We start from the raw sequence: 22,730 nt of genomic DNA, 5'->3' as shown, positions 1-22,730 counted from the left end.
CTCTGCACAGCCCAGGGCCAGTGTTAACTGGGCCGTAGAGGGAGGGCAAGTTTGAGAGCAAGGGTAAGCAGCCCGCCTCTCTGAGTTCAAGTCCTGTCTTCCTCTGCTCAGGCTGCCATAACAAAATACCACAGGCTGGGTGGCTTAAACACCAGAAATTTATTTCTCACGGCTCTGGAGGCTGGGAAACCTAGACGAAGGCACAGGCAAGGTGGGCTCCATTCTGAGGCCTCTTCTCTTGGCTTGTAGATGGCTGCCATCTCGCTGTATGTTCACATGGCCTTCCCTCAGTGCATGTGTGTGAGAAGAGAGAGCGAGCGAGAGCAGGCTCTTTTGTGTCTCTAAGGCCACTAGTCCTTACCTCCCAAAGGCCCCATCACCAGATATGATCACACTGGTGTTTAGTACTTTGATATATGATTTTGGAGAGACACAAACAATGCCCCAAGCCATTTCCTAGAGGTGTAACCTTAGGCAAGTTACCTAATCTCTGTGGGACCCAATTTCCTTATCTATAAAATGGGGATGATAGGAGTGTCAACCTCATGAATTAATAAAGAAATTAATAGCTATAAAACACTTAGAACAGACCGTGATAGCTGTTCAAGATAGCTGTCAAAGTTTCTTGCCTCCTGGTATTCATGCCCATCTGTGGTCCCCTCCCACACTATATCATGGTTGGTCTGTGTGACCAATAGAGTATGGTGGAAATAATATTGTGTCGTGTCTGAGGCTAGGTCATTAGAGAACCTTCACTCTGTTGGATCACTCCATCTGGGGGAAATCAGCCACCATGCTCTGAGGATACTCAAGCAACCCTGTGGAGAGGTACACGTGCTAAGGAACTGAGGCTGCCCACCAACTTGCCGACCATGTGGGTCGGCCATCTTGGAAGTGGATCCTCCAGCTCCAGTCAAGTCTTAAGATATAAGCTGCACTGCAGCCCCAGCCAACATCTTTACTGCAACCTCCTTAGAGGCACTGAGCTGGAACCACTCTGCTTAGTTGCTCCTGAATTCCTGACCCACAGAAAACTATATGAGATAATCAATGTTTACTATTGTTTTAAGCTGCTAAGTTTTGGGAAAACCTGTTGTGTAGCCATAAAGAATACACAGACCATGGGGTTATTCATAGTAACTGTTCAGTAAATGCCAGCCAGTATTATTCCCTTGACTGTGAAAATCTTAGCCACGGTGTTTTTCAAGTGTCTGTCACGTGCCAAGTATGTGCCATATGCTGGGCATAGGGACTCCTATCTCTGTGCCATCAATTTTCAGCAAGGCCTAGAGTGTTGGGGGCAGTCACCCCAAATCCTAGACTCTTGGGGTTGAAAGACCCAGAGCTATCGTTACTCAACCCAACTTTCATTTTCAAGATGAGCAAACTGAGACACAGAGGTCGTATAACCCACCGTAGGTATCGGAGCTGATATAGAAGAGCCTGAACCAGAACCCAGATCCACTGGTGCCTGGGCAGCCCCTTTGTTGTTGCTCTGCCTTCTAATAAGGGGCCATTGCATCTTACAGTTTATAAAGCCCTTTCAGTATTTTATTTTGGGATCATCAATGCAGAGCCCCCTCCAGACCCTATTGGTATCCATATCCCTAGGGCAGTCTATTTCTCTAAAGGCCACCCACTCCCCAGAGCCCTTATAGCTGCCCACAATGGCTGTCTGGACCTGGAAACAACAGGAAGAGGCCTGTGGGGCTCCCGCCCCTGAGTGGTGAGATCCTGAAAACACTCTGCTCTTCTTCCATGGCATGTGGGCTTTACCCTGGCACCTGGTTCGTTGCATCACAACCCCAGATCCCACTGATCTGCCTCTGCCAACTGTTTGGTCTTTAGCTTGTGGATAAAGGACCTATCAGTTTGATCCTGTGATTTGGGATGACTCTTTGTTGAGGATGACACTGAAGCATGTGACAGAGAGCTCAAGCTGTAAGAAAAACAGTCTTCGTCTCCCACCCCCACCCCCACCCCCGACTTCTGAGGGTGTTCAGGCACCACAGAGGCTCCCGGGGAAATCCAGAGGAAGAGGCAGGGCAGACCCACCCTCTGGGACAGTCATAGGGGCCAGGGCAAGAACAGTACATGCATGGAAGGGATCCATGGTGTACCAAGGAAACGTTTAAGCAAGCCCAAGCTATGCAGAAATGAAAGGGGAAACGGAGGATTGCTTCCTCTCCAGCATCGCCACCCCCAGGCCTGTGTCAACCAGTCACCCACCCCTGGAAGTCTTCCTCTGAGAACCAGGCCACTGAGGACATGGGGACCCTCGGGGATCATTTCTTAATGGTTGATCCATTTGGCAAACAAGAAACTGAAGGTGGGTGTGGCTGGCTGGGCATCACATTGCTGGTCTCTGGCAGTTTTCTCCTCCAACCAAGAGGTCTCAAAATCTCAGGTTTCCAGAAAGTTCCCTCTCTAGTGACAGTCAAAAACAGCACAGACTTTGGGGTTAAATCGTCCTTTCAGCTCTGCATACACTAACTGTGGGACTTAGGGAAACTCCATAATCAATCTGTGCCTCAGTTTCCCCATCTGTAAAATGGGGATAAGTATGACCTACTCATGGTTGTTGTGAGGACTGAATGAAATAGTACCATGAAGCTTTTAGTAGATGCCCAGACTCTTGCAAGCAGTATATCAATCAAAAATAGTGTAATAATTGGGAACGCAAGCTGGTGCAGCCACTCTGGAAAACAGTATGGAGGTTCCTCAAAAAACTGAAAAGAGAACTACCCTATGACCCAGCAATTGCACTACTAGGCATTTATCCAAGGGATACAGGTGCGCTGTTTTGAAGGGACACATGCACCCCCATGTTTATACCCGCACTATCAATAATAGCCAAAGTATGGAAAGAGCCCAAATGTCCATCAATGGATGAATGGATAAAGAAGATGTGGTATATATATACAATGGAGTATTACTTGGCAATCAAAAAGAATGAAATCTTGCCATTTGCAACTACGTGGATGGAACTGGAGGGTATTATGCTAAGTGAAATTAGTCAGTCAGAGAAAGACAAAAACCATAGGACTTCACTCATCTCAGGACTTTAAGAGACAAAACAGATGAACATAAGGGAAGGAAAACAAAAATAATATAAAAACAGGGAGGGGGACCAAATACAAGAGACTCATAAATATGGAGAACAAACTGAGGGTTACTGGAGGGGTTGTGGGAGGGGGGATGGGCTAAATGGGGAAGGGGCATTAAGGAATCTGCTCCTGAGATCATTGTTGCACTGTATGCTACGTTGGATGTAAATTTAAAAAAATTAAAAATAAAATTTAAAAAATAGTGTAATAATTATTATTACTTCCCATCACCTCTTTTTATTGTCAGGTCCAGACCATTGCCCCTGCTGCTTTGCCAACCCCTACCCAGCTGGGACCCCCTTGGGTACTAAGCTCCTCCCACTAGTAACAGACTTTGGGGGCAGTCCCAGATGAAGTCTGTCTCTTAGCTGGGTGATGTTCTGCAAGTTACTTAACTTCTCTGAACCTCAGTTTCTGATATGTCAAAATGAGGATCATAATACCCTGAATCATTCTCTGACAAATCAATGGCACAGAAGAATGGCGGAGAAGGCAATTGCTATAGATTAAAAGCCATTGATGAGATGAAAACAGTGAATTATCATGTGGAAGACCTTATTTGGATCTCATTTGTAAAACTAACTGTAAAAAGACATTTGTGACAATCAGCATCCTCGGAAGATGGTTTGGAAACTAGATAATATTAAGAAATTCTTGTTATTTTTGTTAGATGTGATGATGGCATTGTGATTATGTACCAAGAAAATCCTTATCGGTTAGAAATGCTTACTGAAGTATTTATGGATAAAATTGCTTGATGTCTAAGGTCTGCTTTAAAATATTTCAGAGAAAAGAAGTGTGTGGGGTATTAGATGAAGTAAGATTGGGGAACTGTTGGTAACAGTTGAAACTGAGTTTGGTTATATGGGTTCATTATACTATTCTCTCTACTTCTGTGTGTTTAAATTTTTCATTAATAAACAGTAAAAATAAAAAATAAAAGCATAAACAGAGGCACCTGGGTGGCTTAGTCGGTTGGGTGTCCAACTCTTCATCTCAGCTCAGGTCTTGATCTCTGGGTTGTGAGTTCAGGCCCCATGTTGGGCTTCATGTTGGGTGTGAAAAAAACCAACCAATCAATCAATCAATCAATCAATAAAAAGTAAAAATAAATAAGCAAGGAGACATGAAGGGAGGGAAGCAGTAAAATGTAGTCGTCAAAAGCTCTGGGCTCAGATGCACCACTGATATTCTGTGTTTGTCTTTTCATCTGTCAGGCCATAGCTTTCTAGTATGTTCCAGTAACTGGTAATGGTACTGGTTTATAACTTCCTGGTTCTGATCCTGGCTCTGCCACTCACTAGCTGGGGTACTTTGCCAAGTGACTTAACCTCTCTGAGTCTCTTTGCTCAGCTGCTTTTGGGAAAATCATGATCAGTGCCTCACTGAGTTATTTTGAGGACTGAACAAGGGAGCGTGGATGGGAAGGGCTTAGCACAATGCCTGGCATGCAGTAAGCACTCAATAAATGCTTTGGTGTGAGGAGCACAGGTTTAGGAGTCAGGCTAACTTGGATGTGAACCCAGCTCTGCTGAGCCACTTGTGGCTGTGTGACTTTGGCCAAGCCAATTAATTCTCTGAATCTTGTTTCCTCCTGGGAAAACGAGGATCATAATACCTCCCTTGCAGATCTGTTGTGAGGATTAAATGGCAAGATGTGTTTTGATGCCCAGCATGGCCCACGTGGGAATTCCCCTTCCTCACCCCTTGACTTTCAGCAGTGCTGGCCTGGCCAAGGCCCAGGCTGGAGTCGATCCCACTGTCCATTTGCGTGGTTTTTGCACCTGGACTGCCAACTGTGGCTGGGGAAAGTCAACAGAACCATGTGAATGGCTCCTCGCAAATAGCAAAGCCGGGTTATGAAACACCAGCGAGGCTCTTCTGCCCTTGCACAGCCCTTCTATCCCTCTCTGGGGGACTTCCTCTTGTGCTTCGCACTGGCTGGGCCACCCACTCATGCTACCCTTCCCCCTGCTTCCCCCTCAGAAGTTGATCTCAACTCCTTCTTGACTGAGGTCATCAATATGAGCACCTTTCTCTCCACTTCCCAGAACTGGATTCTCAGTTCCATCCTCTCCTCTTTCCTATCCTCCCAACTAAAGACAAAGAGTGTACTTCTCTTCCAAGGCTGTAGCATTTGCTCAGTCACCCTCCTCCCAATCTTCCAGTACTTTCTTTCCAATGTGTCAGTCAAAACAAACAAAAAATGCTCAAATACCTTAATCTTTCCCAAGTCTAACAGTGATCCTGTTGTTCCCTTACTTAACTCACTCATTCAGTGGGTGGCTCAGTTGGTTAAGTATCTGACTTCAGCTCAGGTCATGATCTCATGGTTGGTGAGTTTGAGCCCTGAATCTGGCTCCGGGCTGACAGCTTGGAGCCTGGAGCCTGCTTCAGATTCTGTGTCTCCCTCTCTCTCTGCCACTTCCTAACTCACACTCTGTCTCTTTCTCTCTCTCTCAAAAATAGATAAACATTAAAAAAAAAAAATTAACTCATTCATTCACCAGTCCACTCATTTAAGAAATATTTGTTGGGGCGCCTGGGTGGCGCAGTCGGTTAAGCGTCCGACTTCAGCCAGGTCACGATCTCGCGGTCCGTGAGTTCGAGCCCCGCGTCAGGCTCTGGGCTGATGGCTCGGAGCCTGGAGCCTGTTCCCGATTCTGTGTCTCCCTCTCTCTCTGCCCCTCCCCCGTTCATGCTCTGTCTCTCTCTGTCCCAAAAATAAATAAACGTTGAAAAAAAAATTAAAAAAAAAAAAAAAAGAAATATTTGTTGAGTACCTACTGTGTCACGGGGGGTACAGAATCCACAGAGACAGTCTTTATCCTCAAAGTCTTCAAGGTCCAGAGGGAGAATCATACTCACAACCATATAATGGTAAGATAACAAGTGGGGTGCAAAGATCGACCATGCTTGATGCAGAGATTGACGAGGTGTGCAGTGGGGGGCAGGGGAGCCCAAGGATAGCTCTCAGCTTTCTGGTCTGCACAAATAGGTGAACGGTGGTGGTGTTCACAGAGACAAGAGACTAGGAAAACACAAGGAGGAGCTAGGTGCTCTGCTTGGGGGTCTGATGAGTTTGAGGTGCTTTTGGAACATCACAGCAGAGATCTCCAACAAATCTTCAGCTTAGGGGAGAGAGAGATCTGAACTAGAATTAGAGATCTGAGGATCATTGGCACATCGAGATGGAGTCTTGAATGTATACAGAGTGATCTCTGCTGCAAGTAACAAGAGTAATTGCACTATGATGCCCTTTGTTATCTCACATCCTAAATAGTCAGGGGTGGGGGACAGCTCCAGGGGCAGGTAAACTGGTAGCACAGTGATGTCATCAATGACCAGGGCATTATCTATAGTACTTTTTTGCTGTTTTCAGGGAGTGGATGTCTTCCTGAGATTTGCCCGCCATCTTGGTTGCAGGATAGCTGCCCTACCCTCTTACAGCCCCATTCAAGGCAAGAATGAAGCTTTCCTTTGGAATTTCACTTTTCATCTGGAGGGGGAGGAGGATCCTTCATCTTTAGCCCACTTCCGTGAGTCCTTGGGTCTCCGAGGCCATAACTGTGTCACTTAGGCAAAGGAGAATGGGATTATGTTGACAGGTTTAAGGCTTAGTCTCCTGGGGCCTTGGAGAAGTCCACCTCCCTGGAGAACGGTGCTGATATCTGAACAAGGCTGTGTGAGCAAGGAAGAAGAGATGGCCTCTTTTCAACCCTCCCCCTTCTTCCAACCCATAGCTGACTTGGCAGTGTTGACCTGCAGTTCAGTAGAGTCAAGCACATCTGGATTCATATCCTAGAGCCATTTCTTCCAATCTGTGTTACTTCATATCAGTTATTTTATTGTTTGTCCTGGAGTTTCCTTATCTGCGGAATGGGAATAGAACAGTTCTTACGTTGTTGGCTGTTGGGGTGCTGAAATGAAACAATGCATGCGAAGTGCTTAACACAGTGCCTGGCACTTGGTAAATGCTCAGCAAAAGCTAGCCATTAATATTTTGGGGGGGACCACCCTCTCCTTAAAATTCTCCGATCTCATGGGGTGCCTGGCTGGCTCAGTAGGTGGAAAGCGTGACTCTTGATCTCGGAGTTGTGAGTTTGAGCCTCACGTTGGCTGTAGAGATTACTTAAAAAAAGATTCTTAAAAAAAAAAAAAGCTAGGTGCTCTGCTTGGGGGGTATAATGAGTTTGAGGTGCTGTTGGAACATCACAGCAGAGATCTCCAACAAATCTCGTCCTCCTGTCCTCTGGGCCTCTCCTTCTTCTGTGACTGGTTACTCCTCTTCTTCTCACTCCCATTTTCTTCCCTTCCCAAAGTTGGTTGGCTCCTCTGCCCTCACCACTCACTGGACCTTGTCTCAAGGTTCCAAGGCTCTTCTCCAGGCTGAGGTGATCCAACCTACCCTCCTACCGCCCTTTTTTCATGAGACCCTGGACACTGCTGTATGTTCTACAGCCTTTTAGGCTTATCCTGAGGCCTGCTGTCACTGCTCCCACTCTCGTCCCGGCCCCTGACACTGGCTGGCCCCATATCCCTTTGCATGAGATTCTCCCTTAAAAATAGTCATTGGAACTGCTCTAATGACTTCCATCTGCCACCACAGAAGATGTCCAGAAAAACATAGAGAAAAATTTAAATTTGTGCAGAGAGGAGAGGGGAGCGTCTGGATAACCTCTACGTGTCCAGGTAGGGTTTTGTGGCCCCACGTGATGGCTATTTCTGCTTGTCTCCCTCCCTAGGCTGTGAGCTTCTCAGGGCAGGAAAAGCATTACTGACCCATTTGTCACCCTGGTGTCTGCTGTATAGTTAGTACTCAGAAAAATGTCTGATGAATGAAAAGGATTCGTGGCTTTGCCACTGACTTTCTAAGTGACTTTGAATAAGGCCCTTTCTTTCCCTAGACCTCAGTGCCAAAATCTATAAAACAAGGGTTCTGCACTATGTCTCAAGGAAGCCCTTTCATCATTAAAGTGAACTTAGTGGTCAGTGGACGCAGGAGGGATGGGCTAGCTGGGGTGGGGTCTGAAGGTCTCTAGCAACATGCTGTGCTCAGGGATGGGTTCAGAGAGAGGGACTGCCCAGACCCCTCTTCTTGAGTACTTGGGAGGTAGTCAGTACTCTAGAGGAGGGGATTTAGGGCAGTGAGGGATCACTGGCTATTAACCCTGCAAATCCCAGTAGCCCACTCCTTGGGTCCCATAGCTGGCTTACCAGGCTGGTATGGGAGGAAGACTAGTTTCTGCAGGAAATTCTGGTACCCACTCCTCCCCCCACGCCTGCCCATGAACAGGCTGTTCTTGTTTACGACCCTCCTCCCAGGAGAACAGTGATTGCTCATCCCTACATGTGATTTGAGAGGGCCGGTCTTTCAGGCCTGGAGGAAACTCAAGCCCCAGCCAGCCACTTGGCATCGGAATGTTCAGCTGGTCCCCTCCTGGGGCTCATGTGACCAGGACCCAGCTATAAATATCAGAGGGGCCGCAGACCAAGACAGAATTCGGGCGCCAGGAGAAGAAGGCAAAGAGGCTCTGGCTGGGTACTTTGTGACAAAGGCAAGACCCCAGGTCTCCTTAGAGTGAGGCAGGTGAAGGAGGCAGCCAGGTGAACCCCCAGACCTCCTGACAATATGGATTATAAGTCAAGCCTGATCCAGGATGGGAACCCCATGGAGAACCTGGAGAAGCAGCTGATCTGTCCCATCTGCCTGGAGATGTTTACCAAGCCGGTGGTCATCTTGCCGTGTCAGCACAACCTCTGCCGGAAGTGTGCCAATGACATCTTCCAGGTCAGTGCTTGGGCACAGCCCCGTCCTGGGGCCCCAGGTGGCCGCTCAGTGTTCCTGTGGTGAAAGCCGTTCTCGCTTAGTCTAGGACTTCTAAACCAGGGCTGGTTTTCTCCCGTCTAGAGCGAAGCCCCTGCAGAGGCCTCTGGGCTGGGGGCGGGGGGCTCGGAGGCGGCTCTGGCTGCCCCATTCCTTCTCCATGACGCGTGTTTCCCCTCCCCACCCTGCCCTCAGCCCCCACCGCTGCCCTGAGCCCGCAGTTGACTCTCCAATCAGGAGTCAAATGCCTCAAGCGATAAGTGGGAGAGGCAGGAGAGAGAAACCAGACCCCTGAGGCTGGAGCCAGCTCCCTGGTGGCAGGGGGCCCAGAGCTTTAGGAGGAGGGTGGCCAGGAGGCACTGGGCAATAGAGGCACCTTCCCTTTCAAGTCTGTTGCCGGTAATAAGGGGCTGGAAGGGATCCATCTTCTTAACAAAGGAATGGGAGGGGCGTCCTGGCTGGGAAGCAGCCCTTTACAAAATGTTCTCTTACTCTTCTATCTTTCAAGTAGAGGCCTACATAGTTGGCTGTAGAGATAATGCCCACTGCATGAATGGGTGAACGGAGGCTTAAGAGTGAGAAGGTTGCTTGCCCAAAGTCATTCAGAGGATAGCCGTGGCTTGAACCTAGGTCTGCTGACTCCCAAACTCGCTGACTGCTATGTTACTTCTCGAGTGTTCCCCGTGTAAGTGGGCTGGCTCTCATCTCAGGATGGGGAGCTCCAGGTCGAATGGTTTGACAAGAACGGTTGAGGGAAGCAGGAAGAAGGACGATGGGAGATCGTCCCAGGCCTCACCTCTGCCCTTGCCGCCCGCAGGCCGCCAATCCCTTCTGGACCAATCGGGTCGGGTCTGTGTCCATGTCTGGGGGCCGTTTCCGCTGCCCCTCCTGCCGCCACGAGGTGATCATGGATCGTCATGGAGTGTATGGCCTGCAGAGGAATCTGCTGGTGGAGAACATCATTGATATCTACAAGCAGGAGTGTTCCAGGTCAGTGTGCTTTGCTGCTGGGGGCCCGTCCTTCCTCCCTAGATGGCCAGTGCCCAGCTCTCCCAGGCTTCTTCCCATCGGCCCAGGATCCAGTGCCCTGGCTGGAAGAGACACACTAGTCAGTCCAGAGAGCCATATCCGGCTTCCTCAGGCAGAACAGAGGCTCATTCCCATCTCCAACACTGGCTCTCGGTGTCACTCAGTGAATGGGAAGGGGCCCAGACAACAGGCTGCCCTCCTGGGAGAGACTGAGACAGGAACCGGGGGAAGGCCGAGTTGTGAGAGGGAGAGGAAGACCCTGGGGCCAGCTAGTGGCTGTGACAGGCAGAGAAAAGGGCCCAGAGAGAACGCGGCCAGTTTCTCCATAGTGAAGGCAACAGCTACCATCCCAGGCCCCGGGGACGCTTCCTCCTGCTGCTGCACAATAATCCCGTGGATCAGGCATGATTTTTATCATCCCCATTCCACGGATGAGGAAGCTGAGGCTCAAAGAGGCGAAGTCAATTACCTAAGCTTTCCCAGCTGGGGAGTGGAATGGGCTGGGAACGGGCCCTGCAGATCTGGCCCCAGGTCTCCCTGTTTGTAAAACAGCAGCTCTGTCTCAGGCAGAGAGAGACAGAGAGACAGAGAGAGAGAGAGAGAGAGAGAGAGAGAGAGAGACAGCCACCAGGGAGATCTTTACAAATCCAGACACCTGACAAGACTCCCAGGCTGCTGCCCTCGCATCCTTTGGTCCTAAACCGTCACCAGGTGCCTGCCTGCTGGCAGTGTCCTGCCTAAGGAGAGGTGACAGACCAATGTCAGTGAGAAAAAGCCCTGACTCTGTCACTAATCTACTGTGGGAATCTCCGGTGAGTCTTTGAGCCTTCATTTCCCCTGTCTGCAGAAGGGGACAGTGAGGTTTGTTCCTGTGGCTGTCAAATAGGGCTTTGATGGGAAATGTTAAAAATATCAAATATTTATTGAGCACTTCCCGTGTCCAGGCACGGTACTAAGCATCTTCCATGCATGATCCCTATTTAATTCTCACAGTAATCCATACGGCATTCTTAGCCGCATTTTCCAACGAGGAAATGGAAGCTCAGAGAGGGTCAGAGGTTTGTCTAAGGCTCCTCAGCAAGTGTGAAGCGGAGAGAGAGCCTGTCTGACTCCATGGTGAACACTCCTGACTGCTGTTGCCTCTCGTGTTGCTGGAGTTCAGCACTGCAAAAGTGCATATACATTACTGATCATTATCATAATAACGAAATCAATATTGCATCTAAACAGTAGCCTCCCCGCCCCCCAGTGTCGACCTATGAAGAGCATGTTATGTTTGAACCCTTCAAGGCCTTTCCGCATCGTTGAATGGCAATGATAGCCGCCCTTTTTGGGGGGTCTGCTCTGTGCCAGGCTCTACACGCTCATTGCAGACAACTGCCATGATCCCAGTGGCTCTGGGATAAAACCAAGCCTCAGAGAGGTGAAATCACTTGCCCAAGGTCACAAAATGAGTGAATGGAGGAACAGTCTGGATTTGAACCCAGATGCTGATGCCTGGGGTTGGAAGAATGGGCATCTGGGATGGCAGTGGGCACGGGCACCAGACCCTCAGGGTCTTCCCTCACCTCTGCCGCTACAGCCATTCCAGAGCTCGATTCCCTGGGTGGGTGGGTAGAGAGTGACCCCTGCCGGCATTGGGTGGGGAGGGCGCTGGGTTAAAAGTCTGGAGAGGGGTTGATTTAAGAACCAGCAGAGACAATAATGTCTGGGGGTGTGATCCGTTGTCCAAAGCTGTTCAGGGGTGAGGCCCTGGCAGGGACGGGGGACAGTCGCCATTTGACATTTATGAGATGCTTGCTGTGGTAGGGGCTGGGAAAGCAGAGGTGGTGTAGACATGGTGTTGAATCTAAATGAGTGTAGTCTAGCTGGGGAAATAGGAGCTAGACCCAAAAAAACTGAACCTCGGGTAGGAAGTAACCGATACCCCAAGAGAAGCACAGATAAGATGCCAGAGTCCCTAAGTAAAGAAAACGACCGAGGGAGAAAGAATGTGTGTTTGGGAAGGAGAAAACTGGACGCTGGAGAGACTTTCTGGATTGTAAGCCAAGGCTCAGGCTGGGCTGTTGGTCATCCCTGGGCTGCCCTTTTTCTGATTGTGTGACTTGGGGCGCACACATTTCTTCCTTCTCTGAGCCCGATGACACCCTCACGGCATACTTACTGATAGATTCTCTCCACCTGTTGAATTACCACCTCCTCCAAGACACGTACCGTACCCTGCAAATTCCGGGGTGAAGAGAATAGACAGGTTTCCCTGCTGTGGTGGAGGTTACAGTCTGGTGGATTAAATATAGAATTCAGTGAGGCCATGAGTATAAATTGCTTTGCTCAGGTCAGGCCTGTAGTAACCAAGAGCTACGGGGACTATAATTAGATCAATGCACTCTTGCCTCCCCTGCCCTGACTTGATGGGTGACCTTGGGCAAGTCAATTCACCTTTCTGGGGTTCAGTTTCCTCTTCTCAAAAATGTCCCCGGTTCTGACTCTGGGATTCTACAACCTTTCCCATGTCCTGCACTGGCAGGGTCCCATGGCAACTCCATCACCCAGAGTTTGGGGCCAAGGATCTGAGGACAGCCTTGGTGTCCCTGGCTTTCCTGGTTCTGGGTCCCCAGAAAATGAAAAGGGTTGGGAACAGCCAATCACTGAGAGCTCAGGCCATAGATCCGGGGGTGGCCCCCTGGAGCTGGGGAGGAGGCAGGGACTCGGAACGCTCACCGTGTGACTTGGGACTCTTCTCCACTGCAGTCGGCCCCTACAGAAGGGCAACCACCCCATGTGCAAGGAGCACGAAGATGAGAAAATCAACATCTACTGTCTCACGTGCGAGATGCCCACGTGCTCCATGTGCAAGGTGTTTGGGGCTCACAAGGCCTGTGAGGTGGCCCCGCTGCAGAGCGTCTTCCAGGGACAAAAGGTACTGGCTGGTGCCACTTCTACCCCCAGCCTGGGTCTGCCAGGCATGGCCAGATGATTCAGGATGTGGATGTGATCCCTGTAGATCTGCTGAGCCGGCCTTTCAGGAATAGTCCCTCTGGAGGGACTTCCCAGGCCACAGGGACAGCAGCTCTGCCTTCCTGGGAGAGGTGGCTGAGCTCATGGGTTATACTTAGAGCCACTTGAGAGCATCTGGGTGTGGCCACAGGGGAGAGACCGGACCCCTGGGCCAGGCCACCAGGGTCCTCTCAGGCCACGACCTTTGCATCCCAGTGTGCTTTGGGCCCAGATACCTCTTCCTGTGCTGGTGACCTCTCCTAAGCAGGGGGTGGCTGGGAGCCCTCTCCCTTGGCCTCCAGGCCTGTGGGAGCCCTATCATCCTGTCCATGCAGTAAGCTGTAGCCCCTCTTTCCGGACACTTCTTCCCTGCCTCCCACCCTTCTCTTGATCTCTCCCTTCTAGAACTCTCCAACTCTGTTTCTTTCCTGCATCCCTTCTTTCCTAGAAACAAGCCCTTCCTCTGCCAGAATGTTGCTGTGCTTTTTCCTCATTTCCCCTTTCTGGGCCTCATCTGCAAAATAAGGGATGCGGTATTTCTCTGATGCTCTCTGCTCTGGCCCTGAGCTGCACCTCAGCAAGAGGCTCTTTCTAGCAGAGAGGGGAGTGAGGGTGCCACCCCCAAGAAGACAGGCCCTGAGACTATTTTTGTCTCTCTTCCCCTGATCCCCCATCCCCTCCCCCCATCTAGATGGAGCTGAGTAACTGTATCTCCATGCTGGTGGCGGGGAACGACCGAGTACAGACCATCATCACTCAGCTGGAGGACTCCTGTCGAGTAACCAAGGTGAGGGGAAGAAGAACTTCAGACTCTGGGGGTCTGAGGCCTCCTGGTGCAGCCTGGTCTCTGGGGTGAAGGCTCCCCTGTGGGTTGTGGCTAATGGTTGGGGCCTGGAGTCAGGGATGGTGGAGGAGGGACCGACTAATCCATTCATCCACTCATTTACCAAATGCTTCTGAAACATGGCTGTGTGTCAGGCCCTGCCAAAGGCACTGGGGACGGGGTGGTGAACAAGACAGACCTGGTTCCTGACTTCAGGAGCATCTATGAGAGCAGGGAGCCTCAGTGAGGAGGCCACTAGAGGAAGAACTGTTTCTCTGCCCCTGCAGATGTAGAGCTTCCCAAATCCAGTCTTGGTTGTAAAATGGGGAGGAGGGGGGTGGGAGGAGAGTGGCTTGGGAGCACACAGGAAGCCCAGAATCCATCATCCCACTTGACCCTGGAGTCTATTTTTGAGGGAGGGGCTAGCTTTCTCCGTGACACCAGCCTCCAAACGTCCCAGGAGGGAAGTGCTGGGGATAGAGAGGAGGACCCCACAGGATGTGACTCTGAGATTTCTGTCCCCAGGACAACAGCCACCAGGTGAAGGAAGAGCTGAGCCAGAAGTTTGACGTACTGTACGCCATCTTGGACGAGAAGAAGAGCGAGTTACTGCAGCGGATCACGCGGGAGCAGGAGGAGAAGCTCAGCTTCATCGAGGCCCTCATCCAGCAGTACCGGGAGCAACTGGACAAATCCACTAAGCTGGTGGAGACAGCCATCCAGTCCCTGGACGAGCCTGGTGGGGCCATCTTTCTCTTGGTGAGCAAGACTAGGAGGGTGTGGGCAAGTCGCTTTAACCCACCAGTTCTGTCTAAGGTGTGAGCCACGCTCCATCACTGGTCACCCACGTGCCCCTGGGCAAACCACTTAAAGCTCTAAGCCTCAGTGTCCTCATCTGTAAAACGGGCCTGCAACAATTCCTACCTTCCTTCCTCTTAGCTGATTTTATAAGGATCAAAGAGGAGGGTATTTGTGAAATGGCTTTGTAAGCTACAAAATGTGGTATTCATGTGGAGGCCATTTGTTGAGGACCAACTGTAGGCCAGCCACAGAGAGGACTGAGACACAGCCCTGCCCTAAGAAAAGCTTGTTGGGGGAGACACAAAAGGATCAGCTTATAAGGCACAAAGCCCGGTCCACAGTATGTGCTTAGGAAATACAGGAAATTTTTCTGTAGAAAACAAGACATTGGGTATAAAAAGGTGACTAGGGTATGATTCTCATCTTGGGGGTTTGGGGGTTTAAGAGTGTTTCGAATGATACCCCTAAATCCAAGCTTCCTGCCACGACAGTGGATGGGTCCTAGGGTGATGACCGACACCTGTGCGGACCATGAACAGAGGGAAAAGGTACAAGCTCTGTTCAACTCAGGGCAGGGAGCAGGTCACAAGGGGGCTAGGGACTGGCACCAAGTGCCCATCTGTGGCACCGTGACTGGTGTTGCTGACTTCTTGGGGCTACTTCTTCTGCAGTCCTAACCTTTGCTCTCTCTCTTTCCTCCCACAGAGTGCTAAGCAACTCATCAAAAGGTCAGTGTCTCTCTAGAGCTCTGATCCTAGCTCCCACCTAGCTCCTAGCTCCCATCAGGGCCTCTCACTTCTGTACAGTGGGTCTCCCCCTTTGCCTCCCCCTTAGGTCTACTGGGAGGGTCTACCTCAGGCTAGCTTTCCTGGTCTTTGCATCCCCTGTCTTCTTGGACCACCCATGCTGCTTGTGACTGGCGAGGAAACACCCCACCCTCCAGGGGGAGCCTTTAGGTGCCAGGCCTGGGTGTGGGCACAAGTATGTGCACAGGTGCGGGTTGGAGCTGAGACACCCTCTTCTTTCGCTGAGGCCCAGAAATCTTACCCTGTGCCGCCGCCCCGTTTCTCTCTTCCTCCCTCACAGCATTGTGGAAGCTTCCAAGGGTTGCCAGCTGGGGAAGACAGAACAGGGCTTTGAAAACATGGACTACTTTACCTTGGACTTAGAGCACATAGCAGACACCCTGAGGGCCATCGACTTTGGGACAGGTAAAGGAGGTGGCTGTGCCATGCATGTACTTTCCCGCTGGACCCCTGGAAACTTGCTTCCCTTCCACTGAGCCCCGTGTGCAGGCAGATACACTAGCAAACTGTCAAACTCATATAGCCAACTTCTGGATGAGCCCAGAGCCTAGCACAGTGCCTGGTCCATAATTGGTGCTCGATAAATTATGTCTGGATCCACTGCACGGAGGCATGGGGCAGTAGAAAGAGCATGGCAACTGCAGTCTGGCAGATTAAGTTCAAATCCTGGTTCTACCACTTGTTATCTGTGTGACCTTTGGTGAGCCCCCCCACCTCTCTGAGCTGCATTTTCTTTCTTAGTTTCTCTTCTCTTTTCTTTTCTTTTCTTTTCTTTCTTTCTTTCTTTCTTTCTTTCTTTCTTTCTTTCTTTCTTTCTAAATTTTTATTATTTTAAGTAATCTCTCCACCTAACGTGGGGCTCAAACTCATGACCCCCACATCAAGAGTTGCATGCTCGTCTCATTGAGTCAGCCAGGTGCCCCTGAGCTGCATTTTCTAACTTCAAAATTAGGTTGAACATGGGCCTATGAGGGGCACCTGGGTGGCTCAACTGGAGGAGCATGGGACTCTTGATCTCAAGGTTGTGACTTTAAGCCCCATGTTGGGCATGGAGCCTACTTTAAAAAAAAAAAAAAAAGCCACGGACCTACTAATAATGACCACATCATGGTGCTGTTGCAACAAATAAGATATTAGCACAGAGCAGCTTGTCAGGTACTAGACATGTCCTAGTGATTGCCTAAAGCTGGTCTTCGCTTCAGCTTCTTAATGCTACATCTCTGATACTCACACACCTTAATTTACCTGTATTATATCCTCATTTCTGTTTGTAATTACTCTGTCATAGAGTATCTATAATAATTGTAGCAGTATCATCGTAACAATAATGGAGAAATAATAAGGGAAAATGAGGAAACCGGATAAAGAGCAAAGATTTAATAATTTGCTCAAGGTCACACAGCTGCAAGGTAGCTATTTAGCAACAGAGAAAGAGAGTGGATCCAATTTTGCTGAATGTCGTATTGATTTGAGAGGTGATGCTCCGCTGACCCAACTGAGAAAGACAGAGCTGGCACCTCTCCCACAAGCTTGTAGAATCTAGTGTTGAATCTGTGCTCAGAACCCCAAAATACCACGTTCACGGGTAAGGACGAAATGCATCCCGAAGCTGAAATGCCAAGGGGCTTGGGCATGTCCATGACTGTGGATCCTCTGCTCCACTCTTACCCTCCTTAAGCTAAGACAGTCACGAGTGGATCGCACTCTGTGAACAACATGACACTGTGGGACCCACGCTGCCTTCCACGATCGCCCTGAGGCTCAGGTCTTTCATACTGAGGGTATAAATGGGGGAGTGCATTTATCGAGCACTTTCTATGTCCCAGGCACTAAGCCTGTGACCTAAATTCTGTCATTGAACTTCATGAGGTAGTTTCTGTTGTCATCTCCATTTGTGGTTAAGGAAATAAAGCCAAGGGAGGGTCGGTGATCTGCTGGAGTCCACACGGCTAGTAAGTAGCCCTGTGGACTCCACCAAGGGCCATCTGGCTCCCAAGACCCTGGTGAGGATTCTCTGAGACAATGCATCTAGGCTTGACATGGCACTTGGCACATAATATGCACCCAGCACAGGCTGCTAAGAGTAGTTACATTGTGATAAACAGCAAAACCAACAGAAACCCCTGGGTTATGCACAGACCCCCAGCTACGCAGCTGGAAATTGGGCTGACCTGTTGGAGGCATGAACTCTTTCAAACCTCTCCCTACACACTCTGGACAAATGCTCTGGCTCTGCGGTGATCCCCTCAGGGCCCCAAAGCATCGAGGAAGTGGCTCAGGCGGGGGTGGGTAGAGAACAGAAATGTCCCCTGTTAGTGGAGCTTGGAGGCAATGTCCTGCAATGGGAAGGTGAGGACACAGGTTTTGCGGCTCAGTCACCGCCTGTCTGGGGCTCGCTCCAGAGAGCTTTGGAGCGGATGGCCCCAGGAGTGTCCCCCACCAACACAGCCACCCCTCTGTAGGCTGTGGAATGAGGAAACCCGGACAGGGAGTGCTAGGCAAGCAGATTTCAAAGGCTGAGCAAATTCCTTCAAGACAAGGACTCTGATCCCTGAGAATTCGAGTTTTTTGTCCATTCTCTCCAGGTGATATGTACCTGTCTAACTGAGAGATGTGCCCAAGCACAAGGTGTGCTTTCCCAAAGTCCCCCTCTGGTCACTGGTAGGTCAAGTGATAGGAGCCGCTGTTGCTACCGGACCAAAGGAGCGTCTTGAACCCTCTCCCTTGGAGGGCTGTGGGAAGCGAGGAGGAGGCGGGGGGAAGGAGGAAGGAAGCAGGGCTCTTTGCAGCTTAGGCTTGGCGGGCTCGTCACCTCTGGGGCCACTGATGTCACTGCATGGCCATGTGGCCCTAACGGGGGGCATGGGGAGGGGTTTGGAGAAGTGCGGTCTCCTGCCTGGTGCCCCTTCGAGCGGCTTCTCTGAGGAACCGCCTCATCCTAACACGATTGTTCTTTGTCACGTACAGATGAGGAAGAGGAAGAGTTCATTGACGAAGAAGATCAGGAAGAGGAAGAGTCCACAGAGGGAAAGGAAGAAGGTAAGAAATCCATCTGCCTTCATTCATTCGTTCATTAATTAATTCATTCAACAACATGAAGTCCTGATGGTGTGTAAAGCGCCACGCGGGACCCTGGGAATGATGCCAATATAGGGCGATGATGCCAATACGTGTTTGACGCCTTTGTGAAGGCAAAGTCCTGTTCCCTTTAACCTTAGAGAGAGAGAGAAAAAAAAAAACCCAAAAACCTAATCATAATAAAAAGCTCCCATTTTATATCTAAATGACCTTCCTGAGTGGAGAGCAATACAGTGTAACAGACACCAGGCTTGGCACTGAGGTGTTTTGTTTGACCAGCAGAATGCTGAAATTTAAAAAAATTTTTAAAAATATTTATTTCTGAGAGAGAGAGCGAGCGAGACTGAGCGTGAGCAGGGGAGGGGCAGAGAGAGGGGAAGACACAGAATCCGAGGTGTCAGCACAGAGCATGACACGGGGCTTGAGCTTGGGAACTGCGAGATCACGAGCTGAGCCGAAGTCAGCCGCTCAACCGACTGAGCCACCCAGGCGCCCCATACTGGGCAGTATAATCCTGACCTGTTCCCAACGTTCTGAGTCTTGGGCTACTCATCTGTACGTGGGGACAAAATACTACTGACCTCAAAAGGCTATGGTGGAGAGTAAATTAGATGATCATTTAACACAATGTCTGGCACCTAGAAAGGACATGTTTGCTAATTAGCACATGTGTGCTAAAATTATTTTTCAAGCCAATTTACTATTGGAACTAAATTCCAATCCAGTTGAACAATATGGGATACTCTTCTGGAGTTTTGCATTGGATGGGCTATCCACGGTGTTTTGACAACTAAATTCTGTTTGGGTTTAAAAAGAAGAGGCCAGGCCGGAATTGGAGTCTGATCGTTTTGTCACCGCGGCTTGGGAAGCCCCGGATCCCCCTGTGCCCTGTCTCACCTTGTGTTTCCCGGTCTTTTTCTTTCAGGACACCAGTAAGGAGCTGGATGAGCGAGAGACCTTCTAGATGCAGAGAGACTGGGGAGGGTGGGGATGGGCCCAGCTGCCTTGGTGACAGGCCCAGGGTGGGAGGGGTCGGGGCCCCTGGAGGGGCAATGGGAAGGTGTATCTTCTCTCTGCTCAGAGAGCAGGGACTGGCAGTAGGACCCCCACCAAAGTGTCCAGCAGCCACTGAACCAGAATTGGAAACGTGCTTGAAACAACCACACGGGACACTTTTCCACGTTGGTGCAAAATGGAGTATTTTGTACATTTTTTAAATGTGATTTTTGTATATACTTGTATATGTATGCCAACTGGTGCTTTTTGTAAAGGAACTTTTGTATGATAATGCCGGGTCATCGCGGGCCTGGCTGTTGTTAGGAAGAGGGGAGGGGAGCCGGGCTGACACAGCTGCCCTCTTCCTTTCCTCGGAGGGAGGGCTGGGTGGCACTCGCAGGCCTAGAAAGGGATACTGTACTGTACAGGTGTCGATGCCTGTCCCTGACACAGGGGACGGCAACTGAGTTTGTGTTATATGTCGTTTCAATAAACACACAGCACTCTCTTTCTGTTATTACCGTAAGAGCTGGGGTTTCATTCGCCTCGTTGTTCCCGAGAGGGGAGCGCGGAGAGGCTGGACAAAAGAACGGATGGAAAAGGTGCAGCAGGAGGCAGACAGTAAGGGCCAGGCTAGATGTCCATCCCGACAAAGAAGGAAATCTCTAAGTTAGCATTTCCCAACGGGAGCTTCGTGGAAAATCCGCTCGGAGAAACAGGTTCACTGCTTTGTCCTCTGGTTCTTCAGAGACTGAAGCAAAAGAAAGCTTCGATGCTTTAGTCTAGGGGTGCCTGGGTGGCTCATTCGGTTAAGCGTCTGACTCTTGATTTCGGCTCAGGTCATGATCTCACGGTTTGCGAGTTCGAGGCCCGCATCAGTCTCTGTGCTGATGGCGCGGAGTCTGCTTAGGGTTCTCTCCCTCTCCCTCTCTGCCCCCTCCCGCTTGCTCTCTCTCTCTCTCAAAAATAAATAAACAAACATTAGAAAAAATTGCTTTAGTCTAGGAGCGATCCCAGGGCAGCCAGAATGAGAACCAGTAGAAATGAGGCAGGAAAGGAGGGAAGCAAATACAGAGTGTCACATAGCTGAGCTGGCCACAGCTCCACCAAGAGGACCCCCCACCCACCCCCGCCCCTTGCTCAGTCATGTGAGATGTTTCTAGCAGGTCATAACACAATACGGCTCAAAGCAGTTCATCAGAGGGAAGAACGAGGGAATTTCGTCTCTTGTCTCAGAATCGAAGTGGCCTGCTAGAGGGTTAATTCCCTTGAACTTCCAGGTTTCACCACTTGACCCCTTGGGGCAGCTTCGGGGGAGGCCGGGTACCCCTGGGCCTACAGGTGGTGGAGTAAGCAGAGCCCCAGCGGTCCAGTTGGGTTGGACACGGGTGCTGGTCCCACCGCAGCGGGCACAACAGTGGCTCTGCTGAAGCCCACCAGACTTCATCCGGGGAAGGCCAAGGCAGCCAGCCACCAGTGCTAGGGGATGAGGTAATGACCAAGGCCAAAGTAGCCACCCCCCACCCCCGCCGCCGGAGGGGCCCAAGGGCTAGGAGAGAGGTGAAGCTGAGCGGATCTGAGGAGACACATTAATTGGGTCTGAAGCCCTGCAAACTTATAAATCTGAGGAACGCTGTCGAGGAGGTCCCATTTTTACGACATTCAGAACACAGCAGCAAATTAAAGGCTCTGAGCAGTCCTGCCATAAAGGCAACTATAACTCTAGACGATGATTGGTCCATCTGATTCATGGTGTTTGAAATACTGCCTCTTCATTTTTTTTCTTTCTTTTTTTTTTTGTAAATTAAATATCTAACACAGCATTTTCCAACTTATTCATTCATGTGACATCCTCCAGAACGAGTGTCCTGGGGAGCTCACTTTACAGAAAGTATTTTATTTTATTTTTATTTTTTTTTAATGTTTATTTATGTTTGAGACAGAGAGAGAGCATGAACGGGGGAGGGGCAGAGAGAGAGGGAGACACAGAATCGGAAGCAGGCTCCAGGCTCTGAGCCGTCAGCCCAGAGCCCGACGTGGGGCTCGAACTCACGGACCGCGAGATTGTGACCTGAGCTGAAGTCAGACGCTTAACCGACTGAGCCAACCAGGCACCCCGAAAGTATTTTATTTTTATTTTTATTATTATTTAAAATATTTTATCTGAGAGCGAGCGAGTGCACGAATGGGCAGGAGAGGGGCAGAGAAAAGAGAGAGAATCCCAAGCAGACCCCACAGTCAGCACGGAGCTCTATCCCACAACCCTGGTATCATGACCTGAGCTAAAAATCAAGAGCGGACGCTCAACCAACTAAGCCACCCAGGTGCTCCGAGGCATTATTTGTATATGGAATTGTTGGATTCTAGAAGAGGCAAATTTAATAAAGAGATTAAAGAGAGGGGGACCAGTAATTGGAGTAGGAATGTTGAGGCCAGGGGTCCTAAGAAGGGAAGGAGTTAGGATAGCCATGAACAGATTTCTTTCCAGGAAAACCATCCTTAAAATGCATGGCCCCGAAGGTGGAAACCAAAAGGTTATGATAAGAAGGACAAAAATTAGCCCCCAAAGGGGATGAGGATTGTATTGTGAGAGCAGGACATCAAGGCTGGGGGGAAACTCCAGGTAAGTTATGATTTCTGATCAAGTAGATTTGGAAAGGACACCCTGAAAGAAACGGTTGAGAATGAAGTCTTGGAATTGGGAAGGAGAAATCATGTGAGAGTTTTGGGAGGAAAGTATTTAGGGAGTTTTTCTAAGACAATATAGAATGATTGAATGAGAGAGATTGAATGAGGCGATAGGCTGGATTCATGGGTTTCTAGGCCTCTGGGTGTGTATCACCCGAGTCTGGTTTGAATAACAGGTGTAGATCTCCAACCAGCTTAGAGCTGTACTTAGCCAAGGGTTCCTCATCTGGGGCTAGAGCACTCTCGATTCTAGAAAGATGGATCCACGCGGAGAGGCCGTGAAGTTTTTCCACTGTTGGAGTGTTTAGGAGGACTCAACAGGTTCCAGTCCTGACAGGTGCGAGTAGCTTTTTGTCCTGCAAAGAGTCTTACGATACGCTCAATCCCTGGATGTAAGTTTTGGATGTATGTTATATGAGAAAGAGGGATCAGGTTTTGGATTGTAATGGTTTTGATGGTCATTAATGGTGGGGACAGTTTGCCCTAGGGATATAACATACTATGTAATTAGAATAACAAAAAGAAAAAGAAGGCCAACGAAGAGCCCTTTGATAGTTGACAAAAATCTTCCTCCAGCC

At 49.8% G+C, this 22,730-nt stretch overlaps 1 protein-coding gene and 1 long non-coding RNA gene across 2 annotated transcripts in view; both read left to right on the top strand.

Moving 5' to 3' along the window:
* Positions 1 to 7,180, top strand: part of LOC115520713 — a 29,941-nt gene extending 22,761 nt beyond the window's left edge. The window contains exon 4 of the long non-coding RNA XR_003970850.2: positions 6,490 to 7,180. This is a non-coding gene — a long non-coding RNA (uncharacterized LOC115520713). The remainder of the gene's footprint in view (positions 1 to 6,489) is intronic.
* A 1,410-nt stretch (positions 7,181 to 8,590) lies between these two features.
* Positions 8,591 to 19,981, top strand: TRIM63 (tripartite motif containing 63). Its single transcript, XM_030325306.1, has 9 exons — positions 8,591 to 8,898; positions 9,752 to 9,924; positions 12,715 to 12,883; positions 13,652 to 13,747; positions 14,309 to 14,542; positions 15,290 to 15,312; positions 15,671 to 15,795; positions 18,358 to 18,429; positions 19,394 to 19,981. Exons 1-9 carry the CDS (start codon positions 8,740 to 8,742, stop codon positions 19,402 to 19,404), a joined length of 1,062 nt encoding a protein of 353 aa, XP_030181166.1. The 5' UTR covers positions 8,591 to 8,739; the 3' UTR covers positions 19,405 to 19,981.
* The last annotated feature ends 2,749 nt before the right edge of the window (positions 19,982 to 22,730 follow it).

The sequence above is a fragment of the Lynx canadensis genome, chromosome C1 (assembly GCF_007474595.2).
Source record: "Lynx canadensis isolate LIC74 chromosome C1, mLynCan4.pri.v2, whole genome shotgun sequence".
NCBI classification, from domain to species: domain Eukaryota; kingdom Metazoa; phylum Chordata; class Mammalia; order Carnivora; family Felidae; genus Lynx; species Lynx canadensis.
Note: the sequence above shows the minus strand (reverse complement) of the source record. Positions and strands in the feature narration are given on the sequence as shown.

Bases quoted from the DNA above. Each gene is read 5' to 3' on its own strand.
- TRIM63 (XM_030325306.1), top strand. From the start codon at position 8,740: ATGGATTATAAGTCAAGCCTGATCCAGGATGGGAACCCCATGGAGAAC. The intron at 8,899-9,751 runs GTCAGTGCTTGG...TGCCGCCCGCAG, and splicing joins GTGCCAATGACATCTTCCAG to GCCGCCAATCCCTTCTGGAC. The intron at 15,313-15,670 runs GTCAGTGTCTCT...CCTCCCTCACAG, and splicing joins GCTAAGCAACTCATCAAAAG to CATTGTGGAAGCTTCCAAGG.